At 38.9% G+C, this 15937-nt stretch overlaps 2 protein-coding genes across 2 annotated transcripts in view; one reads left to right on the top strand and one right to left on the bottom strand.

The window, feature by feature from the left end:
• Nucleotides 1-1884: 1884 nt before the first annotated feature.
• rb1 (retinoblastoma 1) overlaps nucleotides 1885-15937 on the bottom strand; it is a 28144-nt gene continuing 14091 nt past the window's right edge. The window contains exons 18-27 of the mRNA XM_030068774.1: nucleotides 7978-8090; nucleotides 7448-7602; nucleotides 6242-6387; nucleotides 5801-5905; nucleotides 5534-5647; nucleotides 4777-4925; nucleotides 4191-4221; nucleotides 3907-4049; nucleotides 3373-3419; nucleotides 1885-3218 (exon numbers count right to left, since the gene is read on the bottom strand). Of these exons, the coding sequence (XP_029924634.1) occupies nucleotides 3154-3218; nucleotides 3373-3419; nucleotides 3907-4049; nucleotides 4191-4221; nucleotides 4777-4925; nucleotides 5534-5647; nucleotides 5801-5905; nucleotides 6242-6387; nucleotides 7448-7602; nucleotides 7978-8090 (1068 nt within the window). The 3' untranslated portion in view covers nucleotides 1885-3153. The remainder of the gene's footprint in view (nucleotides 3219-3372; nucleotides 3420-3906; nucleotides 4050-4190; nucleotides 4222-4776; nucleotides 4926-5533; nucleotides 5648-5800; nucleotides 5906-6241; nucleotides 6388-7447; nucleotides 7603-7977; nucleotides 8091-15937) is intronic.
• LOC115371409 (lysophosphatidic acid receptor 6-like) lies at nucleotides 10460-12419 on the top strand. The gene has a single exon (XM_030068775.1). The coding sequence runs from the start codon at nucleotides 10484-10486 to the stop codon at nucleotides 11567-11569; it is 1086 nt and encodes a 361-aa protein (XP_029924635.1). The 5' UTR covers nucleotides 10460-10483; the 3' UTR covers nucleotides 11570-12419.

Genomic DNA, 15937 nt, shown 5'->3' on the forward strand with positions numbered 1-15937 from the left:
TTTTAATAATGGGAGCCAGTTTCTAAAATAAACATTATATATTTGTATGTCTTGAGACTTCTTCATGTGCTCACCAGTCTTACATTTGCACATTTAAACTTCCTGTATATGCTTTTTACGAGGACCACTTTATTCTGTGTCCTATGTTTTGACAGACTCCTCCCATACAGTTAAAGGTGCCTCGCTGTACAATCTTTTATATGACAGATTGGCTTAACAACTTAAACAGTTCTTGCATTTGCACAACTTTGCTTTCATCCTTGTCCATTTTAGGTTGTTATTCAACTTGGCAACCAGCTTTTTGCATAGTCATCAGTGTCATCCTTTCCGTGTGTGCCCTGATGAGTTCAGACGAGAAAAAAAAAGCCTGTCCTCACCCTCCCCCCAGGCATATACCTTCTCCAAAAGCCACTTTAATTTACAAAGAAGGGAGACAGTTTCCAGGTTGTGAATGAAACAGATTTTCGGTGGCACTCGACACACCAAAGGAACTGACTGCCAGGTTCAAAGCTACCCAAATGCATTTTTCATAATTTTCAGTTGCAGACAGGTCTGCCAGGTGGCTGTCTTTGTGGAACAAATATCTTTGATTTAGTTAACCGCAGCACAGCTGAAGACGACCATGCTGATGAGTGTTTTATTAGGAAATGTAACCAACAATAAAACTTTTGAAATACACCAATGTTAAGTGTGTTTGTGTGTGTGTATGTGTGGTGGTGGCAGGATGGGGAGCTTTAGCCAGATCAAAGCACTTCAGTGTTTCAGAGGTGGAGTGAATTGTAAGAGAATGTGTACAGCCTTGGGTCTGTTCTGTTTTCAATCCCAGCATCCCCACAATTCATCCCCAAAAACTCAGCCAATGTTCAGGCTAATCTAGAATCACTGATCAAACATTTAGCAGTTACAAATTGGGTGTTTTTGTTTTGAACAGAACCAAGAGATTGTGTAAGATGACACTTTACCTCCCAATGCAACATGAACTGTGGCAAATTTTTTTTAGCTCCCACAGCTGCACATCAGTGGTATTCATGGGCTCTCAGGCTTCCTGCAATTTGGACCAGATTGTTCTAAATAAAAATAATAAGAAAAAAAAATAATACCCTCCTATATGTCGTTTTCAGTTCAGTCACCTAAGAGAAAACAGGGCTATAAAAATACCAATGGTGATAAATAACAATTTGGAAAGGAATTAACAAGGCTTTCTGAAGGACAGATATGATAAATGTCAATAGGATTTATTCAAGCTGATCAAAGTGTATCAACAGAGAAAACGACCAACCAAAAGAACACCTGAGAGCCTCTGATATAACGTCGCATTACACACAGTGTAATTGTTAAAAATCCAAATGTGTATTAACAGTGGTGCCGTGGAGGGTGTATGAAGGTAGAGTAAAAGCACCTCTGATTCTGGCAATTTACAATAGACCCACCTACCAGCCTACTAGCCAGTGAAAGATGTATGGGACTGGAATCCCCACCTGTTCAGTAAAATAGCCACCTGATCAGCTATCATTACAGTCCTGGTATTAGATATTAGATATTATCCAAAAGACCTAAAACCACTGAATAAGAAGTTGTTGTCACACGTGATGACTTGATTTTGAGGCTGTGGCACACGACAAACAGCAGAAAACACCCTCAGATCAACAGACAGGTCTCATATCAAACACACAGTGTATGTTTTCTTCCACATCCAAAGTATAACATGACTGAGGTGATGCAATTCCAGTTGATTAATGCTCTTCAAGCTGGTTAATCACACCTCCGCTCTGGCTTTGGATGCTGTAGGCTCAGGACAAACAGAATAGACTCATGGCAGCGATTAGCCAGGGGCAGAAAATGCAAACATGTAGTGCAAAAAAAAGACAAAAGCAAACACGAAAATATTATCCTAGGAAACATTTACTACATTCTTCATATAACTACTTCAATAAAGTACAATTTATTAACACATTTTAATTTAAAGAACCTGGCAGCTGATTTATATTTACAGCAATATTTCACTTGAGCACATGACCGTTTTTAAATCTGCTCATCAGCTGTGACCTCAGACATTATTTGTTCCGTCTGGTGTGTGCTCACTTCCCTCTAAGCTCCCAACTCTCGTTACCATATTTGCAAAACAGGAAATATTATTTGTTGAAAAGTTTGACTTAGAGTAGAAACATATATTTCTGATCATCCACACCAGTAGGTGTATGCACTTTAAATATGATTTTTTTTAGACACCTGGATGTAAAATAAAACAATATAAAACTATAAACATTTTATCAAAAGTGAAACACTGATTTGACTGTGACCTAATCCTTTTACAGAGAATGCACTGAAGAAAACGGCCTGAATATCAGTGAATAAGGTGATATTTCATTTGAGTGTGTCATTCTCACTTTGGGGACACATGCCTCTAGGAACTCAAACAGTCAATTTTGGATGCTTAGGACACTCGTAGTCAATACCACTTACTTAACTCATCTAAAAATTATACTTTTAAGACATACACTGAACAAATACAGCTAAGAAGATCCAGGTGATGCTGGAAGGTGCCAGAATTGGACTGAGTTATGTAGGCAAAAGAGTTATTCCAATGTAAAATATCATTTTATAACTAAAACTGATGCAAGGAAAAGACACACTTGATTTCCCTGAGGCTGACAGTTTATCCATTCTGAAGTGAGCGATCATGATCTAAAACACCTGAAATGTTGCATCATGATTGAAACATTTGAGTTAACAACTTTCGCTGTCAAAAAGAAGTAGGTCAACAGTTCTAAGAGTCAGACAGGGCTGAGGCTCAACTTACTGTTTTGAAATATGCAACAAGAAAAATAGCAATGTACTGTCATGCTGCATTGGCAAAGGAGATTATTCATTAAAGTATATTACAAAGTGAAACACTCTTAAAACATGACCAAACAACCTTAAATTCCCATAATTCATTCAAATTCATGATGCGCAAAAAACATTTTGTTAAAACACTCAGTTAAAGTACCAACAAAAAAGGAATAAGTTCCCTATATTCACAGAGTACTCCTTAAAGAAAACAGGTTTCTGAAAACAAGTTAAATATAAACTAAAATCTAATACTAAATGCACGGAAAAACTTTTGTTTCATGTAGTGGCAAACAGTGCAGGTGGGCTCAGTAGCTTTTACAATTATTCCTTCCTTGATTCTGCATCTTCCTTCATGTTCTGCTCCTGAATGCGGCTCCGAGCGGAGCCTAGATGAAAACACAGACACATTATGATGTGAGACATACACACACACTCACATGGTACCAACAATATGACAGAGAGACAGAGCAATCAATTTAAGTCACTGAAAATATTAAGTAACAAAAACCTATACACACGTGTAAGACAGTTTTCACTTACTCATTTCTGCAAGTCTCTGTATCAGTGTAGAATCTCGACTAGTTTTGCTGTGAAAACAAACATGGATAGAGGTCTGAGAGACCAAGCACTGCATAAAAAACACAAAGTACTACATAAATACAGCAGAATTCAATAAGGCTTATTGAACTGTACTGAATTAATGCAGTACTTTGCAAAAGCAAACTCATAAACACATTACAAAGTGCACTGTACAGTTTCTTTCGCAGTCCATGTTAATGTGCACAACTGGTAGTATACATACTTGTATCTTTGTTCACTAAGCCAGTTTACATAACCACTATGTTGTACTTCTCAGTCTACTCACTACTTTCTGATGTTTGCAAAAACAGTGTCCCGGCCCATGATGTTTCTGTGGTTATTTATTTTTAATTCATTTAACCTGAAAAGGCCCACTTGAGATTGAAATCTCTTTCCCAGCGCAGTCCTGGCCGACTCTGATGTACGATTAATGTATGAAAATGCCAGCAGAAAAGAATAAGGTCATGCTGCATGATGAGCCCCTTTGTAACCAACCTGCCATCGGCTTCATCTTGCCCATCCACATCAAACCGTAACCTCTTCAGGGGCTTCGGTGTGGAGTCAAGATCCAGAGACCTCTTGACATTGAGGTTGCTGCTGTTGACCATCTGGTTGATCTTCTGGAAGCGGCTGGATAGCTGCAGATGAAAAAAAAAAAAAAACAGAGTAAGGAAACGATCAAAAACAGAACAAAACAGAGTGTGTGAGAGCATGTTTCCAGCAAGCAAAGTTGTTAGATGGATATTACACTTTAATATGTGAACAAAATATACACCTACCCCAAAAGATTCACCAATTGATACCAGCATTCTGTAAAAAAAAAAAAAAAAAAAAAAAGTTAGATAAAAAGGAAAAAAAGGTTAGAAAACTAATGGGCTCTTTTCAAAGTCACTTTCAAAGATGATGTGATTTTGCAAGAGCAGCTTATGCTAGACAATAGAGATGTAACGGTTCATCTATTTAATGGCCTGCTTTGTACCTCGGATTAGATGAGAAAAATTGTTTTTGTTTTAATTTAAAAAATAGACCAAGACTGTAACACAAAAAGCAGAATGGGGCTTTGGCTAATGTCTGTAAAGGTTTAATGTTATTACGAATCAGAAGCAGTATTGAATGGTCAACTTTATAAATGTGTTTGCTATAACTTCGCAATGTGGTTAAAAACAAAACAAAACAAAACAAAAAACAAAATATCTCACATGCAAGAACTGTGGTGAGGAAGGGAAATAAAATCACCTCATGTACACTTTTGACAACCAAGGACTGCAGACCATGACTTTTCAGTTTGGGCACATATCTGTCACACCCCTATTAAAAACTCTGGCTCTCCAAAGAGCATGAGTGTCCCGCCTGTGGAGGACTGACCTGGAACGAGGAGTCATGATCCCGGGAGACAGGCGTGGGTTTTTCATGGGGGAGATGTACACGTTGTTGCTGCCGGGCACACGGAGAGGGGAGCTGGGAAACTTGTATGGGCTGCATGGGATCTGTGGGATTGGAGAGAGGGTAGGGGGCTGTGGGAAAAAAAAAAAACATAAGACAATATTTATTGATTAGGCATGTGAATTTATGTCATTGTGCTTAGGTTTGCATTGATTAACCCTGTGAAACTCATGAAACCAAGGGTGAGCTTTTTCATTTAACACTCTGAACCCTCTCACAATTTTAATATTTTTAATTTTATATTTTATATATATTTTTAGGTAATTTTGTAAACCCTTTTTAATCATTTATTATATTTTTTCTTTTATTTCCTTTTAGTTTTTAATCAATCTTACTTTTGTCCTATAAGACTTTAAAAAAAAAAAAAAAACATTATAAATATTGTATGATAAACACAAACAAAAAAGTAATCTTTTTATATTCTTAAAATAAAAACTAGAAACGTTTTTCTACATAATAAAAAAATGTACCTTGTTTTTTTCTATAGTCTTATTTATGGCTTAAAGCTTTTTTTTTTAGCTGACAGTCTACACTATCCAACAAAAATGCATCATCAAAGGCCAAATAAGAGATTTTTAAATATTTCTGAAAATAAATAAAGGGAATTTTGATCATCCTGTCCCTGGGCTCTTGGATTTCAGAGTTTTAAAATATGATCCTCACTGGGGAAATGTCTCACCCTGGGAGAGGCATACTGAAGGATGATGGTTTTCAGCTTCTGTATGAAAACCTGGTTGTAGAAGACGATGATGGAGTCATAGTGCCCCTCAGTGATCAACACATGCTTAAAGGTCTGCAACAGGGAGAGGGAGACAGAGAAGAGAGATCAGGGGGAGTTCAAAAGATTTTGACATCAAGATTTAAATCTGGGCATGATGAGGAGAGCAGAAGCCCAAGGTTAGGGATGAGATGCTTTATGGCACGGAATTTCAAAAGGTCGGCTCACCTCCTGGTTGGTGTTGGGCATGTTCTTATATGACGTCACAATGGTTTTAAACCGCAGATCGACATTCTTCACTTTGCATATAGCATACATGGCTGACATCATCAACTGCAAAAACAAGGAGAGGTAGTTGTGAGAGTGAGGGAGGCAGCAGAGAATAGAGAGTGAGCAAGGGAGCAGGACAGAGAGAGGGAGAGGGAGAGTGAGGCAGAAAGAGGGAAAATGAGAGGGAGCGGGAGAGTCGGGGGAAGAGAGATAAACAGCAAAAGAAAGTAGGGAGAGCAAGAGTGGGATAAGTGCAAGAGTGCATAAGAGATCGAGTGAGATTAACAAACAGCAAGAATGAGAGAAAGAGCGAGTGACGGGTAAAGAAACATGTGATAATGAGAGAGAGAGAGAGAGAGAGAGAGAGAGAGAGAGAGAGAGAGAGAGAGAGAGTGTTACCTGGTCCAGGTGACGGTCTCTCATCAGCTCGTACTCGTGCTGCAGAGTGTGCTGGAAGAGCGTCCACATGATGTGCTCCAGGTCAGGGTGGGAGGGCAGCAGGTAGGAGCAGAGCATCTTCAGCCTCATGTAGGCCAGTCGGTACACTGCAGGGAGGAGAGACGTGAGAGAGACAGGCACAGGCAGCTGCAGCGCACAAACTGACCACAACACTCACAACACGGTGCCACTTAAAGAACGTCAAAGTTAAATCTTTCAGAAATGTCCGCATCACATGAACTGTGCTTCCTATCAAAATGAAGAGGAGACACTGCCCTGGAACCTGGAGAGGTTTAACTCTAAGTGAGTACAATCCTGATGAAAGTCAACAGAGAGAAAAAAAATCATCAAAGATTTCTATATTGGATAAAGTAAATGGGCAATTTGTAGTCGGCATTTTCCATTCCCATGTCTGAGTTCCCACAAAAACATTCGCTCAACACAACCATGAAAGCAGTGCAAAAAAATTACAAATTATTTAAAAAATATATATATTATTTTTGCAATACTATACTGATTCTCCATTCCCTTCTATTGTTGTGTATTTTGACCAAAACGTTTGAGTATTCTTTTAAGCACTTCATTTTGATTTATTACATCTACATTTTTAGTGAACTGCTACTTCTATTTTAATAAACAGTAATGTGAATTCTGAATTAAATCATTTTGCATCAGTTTGTCACATGATTCATCATATGTTGTTTAATATTTTAGTAGCCTGCCAGGTGTTATTCAGCACATACATTTTCAGTGCATTCTGTGGGGAAATTCTGTTGCCAAAATCCAACAACAATGACCATATATATATATATATATATATATATATATATATATATATATATATATATATATATATATATATATATATATATATTTTTTTTTTTTTTTTTTTTTATTTTTTTATTTTTTTTTTGCTTTCACATAGTTGGAAATATTTGAGTGAATCACCAACTATGAACTAAAGACAAACATAATTTTTACTTTGTAACATTACTTATGGTCACTGTCAAAATAGCATTGAATAAACTACCTCATCAGATAAATAGCCAACCAACAGAGCCACAAGAATTCTTGTTTTTTGTTTGTCCAGGTAAAGTTAACTGAAAGTCACACATCTGTTGTGGACTGAATCAGAAACTAAAGATGAGAGCTCAAATGATGCCTTACGTTTTTTGTAGAAGAGGTTGAGAGAATTGGACCTTGGAGGTCGTGGGGTTTGGCCAGTAGGCTGAGAAGGAGCCTGAGCGACAGGCTGGGGGCCCGGTGTGGCCGCTGACTCAGGAGGCAGGACACGGTGGCCTGGGCGCATGGGCGACAGATACCTGTGAGGGCCAAATAAAAACCTCAGTGAAGTCTGTGAAGTACAGCACCAACTTTATACAGACACACAGATTTATCCTCCTGTCAGAAAATCTCAACTCAGGAAGGGGGAGAGTGTGGAATGAGGTGGGGGGTGTTTGTGTGTCTTTGCTTGTACCTTACCTCCTGTAACTGACGTGACAAACTTAATGTGAAAAACAAATTTCTTTCAGGACAAATAAAGAAGTCTTGAATCCTGAATTTTGATTCATTCTGCAATTCAAGCCTGTGATTCCCAGTGGTTTTAGAACAGCTTTGGGGTTTAAAAAGGCCTCCATCGTGCACCAGCTTAACACTTTATCAACATTACCCTCACTGAAAGACGGGTCGATACTCACAGGTCAGCGGCGGTGTGGTTGTGCTGCAGCGGCTGGGTAAAAGCTGCAGGGGTCTCCACCTGCTCAGCTGGGGCCTCCTGTGTCTGTTTCAGCAGCTCAAACAGAGGGGAGCCCTGCAGAGGCACAAACAATATTTACATTTAACCAAGCAGGAATCATACACTTCCAACAGAATGCATCTATGCTATTATTATTCAGAGAACAATAATTGGATGATGTAAAAAATGTTCCACATATGCTGACATGATGATATCTTTAATGTCTCCCAAGCCTAGGAGAAGCTGATTTTAAGTGTGTTTTAACTTCTGGAGATGACACTTCCTCTAGATATGAGCAACCACACAATACTTCACTGACGTCAGAAGTTTCACAATGATGAAATTAGAGAAAGAGTGGGGTGAGATGCGTGAGACCCTGTTCTCATGTGTGAACTCAATGTACTGTTTGATTTTGAGACAATAGATCAGCAGTCATGAAAAGTATATTTTCGTGTAATTTCAAGGTAAAAAAAAAAAAAAAAAAAAGTTTAATGTAAGAAGATCAAGAATGGATAAAATGAACTGGTATGCTACTTTAAATAATTCTAGTAAACTGTATCGTTTAATCCACTGGAAGCTCAATTTTCTTTTCAAGACCAGGCACAGTGGCACTGACAAGTACTCAGCAAAGAATTCTCAATATATTTAACAATGTGCCATGCGACCCAGAAAAAAAAATTATATTTACATCTTACCCAAATGTATGTTCCAGAAACATAATGGCTACATGCTAAGAGGATTAACAAGGATTAACAACACACTGGTTACTGATTTTATGTTGACCTAAGGAGACACTCCCCTGTAATATTGCATTAGACAATAATAAATATTAGTCATACATTTGGAAAAATCCATCAAACTGATGTAAAAACATTTCTTTTAGTAGATTTTTTTTTCTCAAAACAGCTGCACATGGTCATGTTTCTAACTTCAGCAGGCAGACATTTGGTTTAGCCAACATGTAAGTCAAAATCAAAGGCATGCAACAACAAGGCAGCCTGAGATGAGATCAGGCAGGACACTAGGTGGGGCCGACTAGTCACTACCCACACATCAAATCTGCAGGTACAGACATGCTGACCTGCTGTACTTGCTGCTCCCTGCTGAGTTGCAAAAGTGAACCAGATGTTTTAAGAGGATTCTGTGACTTATATTGGATACTGTTCTCTAATTAGGTTGATTAAAATCATGGTATAAGATTCCTGGATTCATTATTCAGCTTTAAGTAGGTTCTTGAAATGGCCACCTGTTCATTGTCATTTTTTGAAGGTGGAGTCAGCAATTCAGGAGAAAGAAATCAGCAGCCAGATTTACTGTCACTCTCACACACACACAGCTTCCTTTCCTCCATCTCCCCTCCCCCAGCCCTTCCCTCTGTCCTATGCACAAGCATGAACAGGTTGCTGCTGGTTGGCTGGAATAGTTTTGGGCAGCCCAGTCCCAGCCACTTCGCTGATTTCATATATCAACAAGCTTTCTGCAGAATTGTGGACTCCACCTTTAAAAATGAGAAATGACTCAAAAAAATCCAGTTGTATGAAGGAAATAACTAAGCTATGCTACTTACTGGCAGGCAGACAATGAAATGTTGTGATCCAATCTTTTACTAGACACACAAAAATCCTTTAATGGTTATGTGGCTTGATATAAATTAATTAATGTCAATCAAGCTGTTAAAACACATGGCAAATCTCTGCAATTTGAAATAAGATTGTTAAAAGCTATCAGAAACCAACATGGGCCACGCCTGTCTCTGGGTAATGCTGCTGTTGAGATTACAGGTGACTGCATAAACAAGGCAAGGAAGCAATGGGTGGACTTTGCTTGCAACAGATGCCCCTCCCTCTGTGACTGAGCAGTCCACGGGGCACTTTGTTTCAGAGCCTCAGACGAGCAGGCTGCGAAGGGGTCTCTGCTCGGTGGACAGACAGGAGAAGAGTGAAACCTCTGGAGCATAAGCGTGAGGATCACCATGCCCTGGGGGCTTGTTACAGACAGGAAAAGTGAAGAGAAGGAAGAACCACTCGAGTGCTCACAGACTTGAGAAGAGGCGCATGACTCCTGTCTCAATGTGGACATTTCAACTCTGGAGAAAGAAGTGAAACTAAAGAAGCTGCATTAAAATAAGGATTATAACAGCCAGAGGACAACGTTCACTTTGGTAAAGGAGGAACTGGCACTGAGGATTGTTTGATGACTGTGGATGCCAACACAGGTATTAACTGGATTAAGTGGAGTTGTCACATTTTTTCTCCTCAGTTAGACATAAATTCACATTACACATTAACTGGGAGAATTTTCAAAGTATTGACTGGCAGCTTTTTTCATCCCAAACTGGATAGTCAAGCCTAAGGTGGACTAAATAAGATGCACTGCTTCTTTTATACGTAACACAAGTCTCAGATACTCAAGATACATTCAACTTTGTGACTTGGTTTGTTTTGCAAAATCATCAATTCACTCTCAAGATGTATAATAGCACTTTGCAAAATGTGAGCATTACTACACTGGGCTCGAACCAAACAAACATGAGCTGCCATAAGAATGATGACTTTAAGTACCCCCTCTACAGTACATTTTTCAGCGTGGTGTTTGTGATTGGACTCCTCTTCAACATGGTCGCTGTCTACATTTTTGCTTGTACGTTAAAAGTGCGTAATGAGACCACGACGTACATGATGAATCTTGTGGTTTCAGATTTGCTCTTTGTGTTCACCCTGCCTCTTCGGATATACTACTTCATTAGGCGTGACTGGCCATTTGGTAAGGAACTGTGCCAGCTCTCTGTGTCGTTGTTCTACACCAACATGTACGGCAGCATCCTCTTCCTCACCTGCATCAGCATTGACCGTTTCCTGGCTATTGTGCACCCGTTCGGATCCCAAAACATTCGCACTAAGAGGAATGCAAAACTGGCCTGCTGTGCGGTGTGGGTGCTGGTTCTGTCTGGCAGTTTACCCTCGGGGTTCCTTCTAGACACCACTTCGCCCAGAAATGCCAACTCACCCTCCATCTACTGCTTTGAGAACTTCTCCAAAAAGCAGTGGCAGTCCAAGCTGTCCAAAGTGGTCATGTTCATTGAGACGGTGGGCTTCCTCATCCCACTGATACTCAATGTCTTCTGTTCAATATCAGTCCTTCAGACACTGAGGAAACCCCAAACCGTCAGCCGCGGCCATCTCAACAAAACTAAGATCTTACGGATGATCGCCGTGCATCTGTTTACCTTCTGCTTCTGTTTCATCCCCTACAATGTCAACCTCATCTTCTACGCCATGGTCCGCAGCAAAGTCCTGAAAGGATGCTATGCAGAATCAGTCGTCAGAACCATCTATCCTGTTGCTTTGTGCATAGCTGTGACCAACTGCTGCTTTGACCCGGTCATTTACTACTTCACCTCAGAGACTATTCAGAACTCCATCAAACGCAAGTCCATGAAATTACACAATGGCATCCACATCCTTGAGAGACTACAAACGGACTCTGCGCAAAGCAGTCCAATTACGCTGAGAGGTCTGAGATCCAAACTCTTTGACAACGAGTCTACAGCATAACATCAACTGTATGATGTGACAGGATTAAAAAATTATCGAGTATTGCTGGTGAAACTCTGTTCTAATCTGAGGTAACAGATGACAGAGCTGCCGACAGGACCATCACGGCACAAAATCACAGTAAAGACACTGTGGTTACAAAGGACCCATCTACTCGACAGCATGGACTATTTACCCAGATTTAAGACTTTTACACAATCACTTCTGATTCAATGTAGGACTTGAGAGAAGAAACATTGAAAGTCTTAAAACAATGTGCTGCATGTTACATTTCCTCGGTCAGGGTAACAAAAGCAGTGCAGATTACGGAAAATAATATCAAACAACAATCAAAGATGGCTGTGTCAACTCACTGATGGCATCTCAATACCCTAAAAGTCATAAAATATAATAGGAATCAGAATACTGATAAGGTAGGAAGGTCTGTCATGTTGTGTCGTGTTAATCTTAAACTTTCTTGGGATAAGATTTAAGATTAGTGATAAAAACACGTGGAAATGGAGGCGCCACAATGGTTGACCATGTGGAGCATGTACCACATACCACCCTGTGTTTACTATTTCTCTCCACTGTGACTATCTGTAAAGCAGAAATATGAAAAAAAAAAAATTAAATGTGTGGAAATAACAGACAGTAAAGTGCGATACTCTGGTTAACGGTGCTTGAACAGGAAAAAAGTGTTGCCTTTATACAGAACACATTTTGCTTTCAAAGAGTCTTATGCCTCTGAGCAGATTGCCTTTTAAAGAACTCTGCTTTGGCATGATGAACCAGTATTACAGCTCTGTGTGTTTTGTAACGTTCTGTGTAATGTATAAATATTTGTGGAATAACCAACAAAACTCTACGCACTTTACAGCCTTTTTCCAATACTGAAACTGAATGAATAAAAAAAGAAGATTCTTAAATTTTGAAATGTATTTGACTGCTGTTCAGTTTTCTGGTTAGCTGAGTAAAGTGTAGAGAAAAGATATGTTATGCTAACAGATTTTCAGTTGGTCACGTCTGTCATTTTCCAAGGTGCCACCAACATAACTGACTTGAACTTATTAGTCATGCAATTACTAACAAGAGAGCAAAAACCAGGCAGGTAACACTGTCAGTCCCTAATGAGTCAGTGAATTTCGAAAGTTGGGCTGTGAACAGATTACAGGAGTGGCTGGTAAGTGTCAAATACAGATTAATACTACCAAGGGCCTTATCTAAATAACTGGTTATGTTGGAAGGGTAAGCAACAGATTGCATGTCAAGGAGTCAGAATACATTACAGCAGCATAACTGTATTTACCAAAACCGGTATATGAGGACACACATCAATTTCACGTGATAATATATTAAATTTTCCATCTCAACTCTTAGTTAACAACTAGATTTAACAACTAGATTTTAGAAACATTAGAAACTAGAAGTTTCTAATGTTTAATAAAAGCTGGTAAAATTCTTAGCATCTAAAATCAGACTGCCCAGTTATCTACAAGAGATTCCTATGTAGCAACAGATAAATGCATGAATAAAATGTGTTAACACAGCCTGCGATGCAGCCTAAATGGAAGTGAAATTTATTCTGTCTTCTAAGAGCTGAGTGCTACAAGACTGAGCGCTTACATTCCTGTTGAGAGGCTTCCCCTGAGGGTTTTCTCTAACAAGGGAACAGTCGTCATCCCCGCTCTTCTGACGGAAAGAATTGTGAAACTTGAGGCAGGCGAGTACGCACAAGCCTCTTGCGGTATGCAAAATACAGCACAGTGGCTGCTGCAATCCTACAAAAACATGATAAATAACATAGTTTTGTTATTTTTTAATCTATGCAATTAATTCAAAATTATAGGATCACTGTTGAAAACATATCAAACCTCAGATTCTTAAATCCATCAGGTTTTGCTTCCTCATGCTTTGGTGTGAACTACAACTTGTTTTACAATCAACATGCAACTGGATTATCACCAGCTAGCATGAATAAAATACTTGTCAAGTTACACTGAACTGACTTGTGAAGGAAAATCATAGCTGACAGGATAAGCACAGAAGCTTGGCAACAATGCGTAACAGAATGCAAATATTAAGAAGAATATTATCCACACAGCAGCTAATTTCCATCTGTAATACCAGCCTAATATTCTCCATCTATGCGCAACTTGTGTAACAGCACACAAATCACATTTGGGTTGGTTTGCAGCAGTTTAGCTCAACTGTAGGATTCACAAAATAATATGAGGATGAATGATGGTGACTTAATCCTATTCTTGCTTCAGGTGGCAGGCAAATATTGTCATGACTGACACCTGACTTGTGTCGGCTTTGAGCAAATGAAGCCAAAAAGTGTCACTCTGACAAGTAATTAATCTGTGCTAATTTGTAAAGCTAATCAAACAAATCAGTTCAGTGAGAAAACCAGCCAATAAACACTAAGTAATGAAGGGTCATGATGATGAAGCATAATGTCTGTATGACGACTGTCATAAGCAGCTTTGCTGTAAGAATGGAAACTGAAACAGTACTTTAATGAATATTAGCCAATTCTTAGCTCATATTAGGACTCAGTATTGGGCCTAATCGGCTAGAAATGAAATAGTCAGGATGTTTCTGATAACGAGACTGTCACCAAGCACCAAGGGAAATGTGTGTATAGGTTAGGGCACCATATGTTAAGTATGTTTGAGTGTGTGTTTGAGTGTGTCTATGAGAGAGAGAGAGAGAGAGAGAGAGAGAGAGAGAGCGAGAGAGAGCGAGAGAGAGATGAAGAGCCTGTGTGTAAATGTAGGTGTTTAACTTATAAATCCTCCAATCAGATCACTACTAGTGTGTGTGCACTAGTGCAGCATCTTAAGAATACAGCCTCCTGCTGATCGTCAACAGACTGGAAGCATAACATTATCACAATCTAATTGCATTACAGAGATCCTGAGACTGGTGAGTAGCCACATTTAAGTTCGAAGTCCTGGGTATTTCAGTATCATTCTTAATATTGTTTAATTATACTTGAAGAAGTGTGTTTTCTATGTCTACGGCAGAAATATGGAGTAGAAAAACAGTGCATCTTTATGATGCCCAAACACCAGTCAGCTGGGAACTTCAGTTTTGCATATGGTCAGTAAGCTATTAATTGCAGTGAAAAGTGCAGCAATTAAGTCTGTGCATTTTAAAAATTATTTTGCAACCGTGATGAAAGTTCTAAGGAAGGAGGGCAATGAAGAACAAATACAGCACACATGCACGCAGTCACAAAACTTTGATATCACATTTTGATAGTGGTGTTTGCTGTGCAATACTGTTTAACACACCCTATGTTTAATAAGGCTGGTCATCATGTATCTTAGAGATAATATTTAAAAAGAAAAACATATTACATGGTCAGTGTTTTCATTTAAAATGAAAAATGTCCATAAAATGATTTATAATCACAGTTACAGTCACCTTTTTGTAATATTTTAAATCAACCACGTCAAGAATAAATGAATGAAAAGTGATCAGTTTCAATCAGTTAACAATTAAATACCGTATAATTTGAAGTAGTCCTGATTCTCTTTATAATAGCTGAGCATTAGTTACTGTTATTATGGCTATTAGGCCTACGTGAGAAAAAGTTCAGGCACGGGGATTATCAGGTGAGGTAATTAACCCTATGAAATACTCTCAGTGTCAGATGGTTGGCAGCTTTGGGAAGAGAAACTGATATGTTAGAAGATACCTCTTTTTCCATTTACATTTCACAGCAATTACGACACTGTAATGTCCTTTTGTCCACATGAAAGTAGAAAAAGGGGTTGGAAGGCTTTATCCAGGAATTGATTAATGGTTTTGAATTCAACAGTTATTTGACATTTTATTTTAATTTGGCCTAGGAGACTGTATTTCTGCTTTTTACTGCAGCAACATTAGAGACAAATAATCTAAACGAGTCCTGAATATCATTACTGTCAGTTCTGTGCTGTTCATTATCAGTACTGAGATAACACTAGGAGTTCTCTGGCAACTCGTCACCTTAGACACATTTCTGAGTGGAAAATTCCATGTGCTGTTACCAGGTGTGTGCAGTTACTTGTTTTACAAGCAGGGAAGCTGCGGTTAAATATTTGTGGCCATGATTCGACTGACTCTCGTCGAGAATATTAAACACCATGTCACTTCTGCAATATTTACCCTCCATAAAAACAGCAGAGATTTTGACTTTAGTAAATTTCTACTTGCCACATGTTTAACTGTTCTTGCAGCAGGTGTTCGATATGGTCATCCCATCTTTTGCTAACTTAAGCCTACTTCATTTCCTCCAGATATAAGGGAGACAGCAGCATAAAGGCTGGAACGGCAAACCGTATTGAGACATGGAGCTGTGGAATATGACTGATCTGCCGGTCAAGCCTTTCTCAC

Source organism: Myripristis murdjan, chromosome 14 (assembly GCF_902150065.1).
Source record: "Myripristis murdjan chromosome 14, fMyrMur1.1, whole genome shotgun sequence".
Lineage (NCBI taxonomy): Eukaryota > Metazoa > Chordata > Actinopteri > Holocentriformes > Holocentridae > Myripristis > Myripristis murdjan.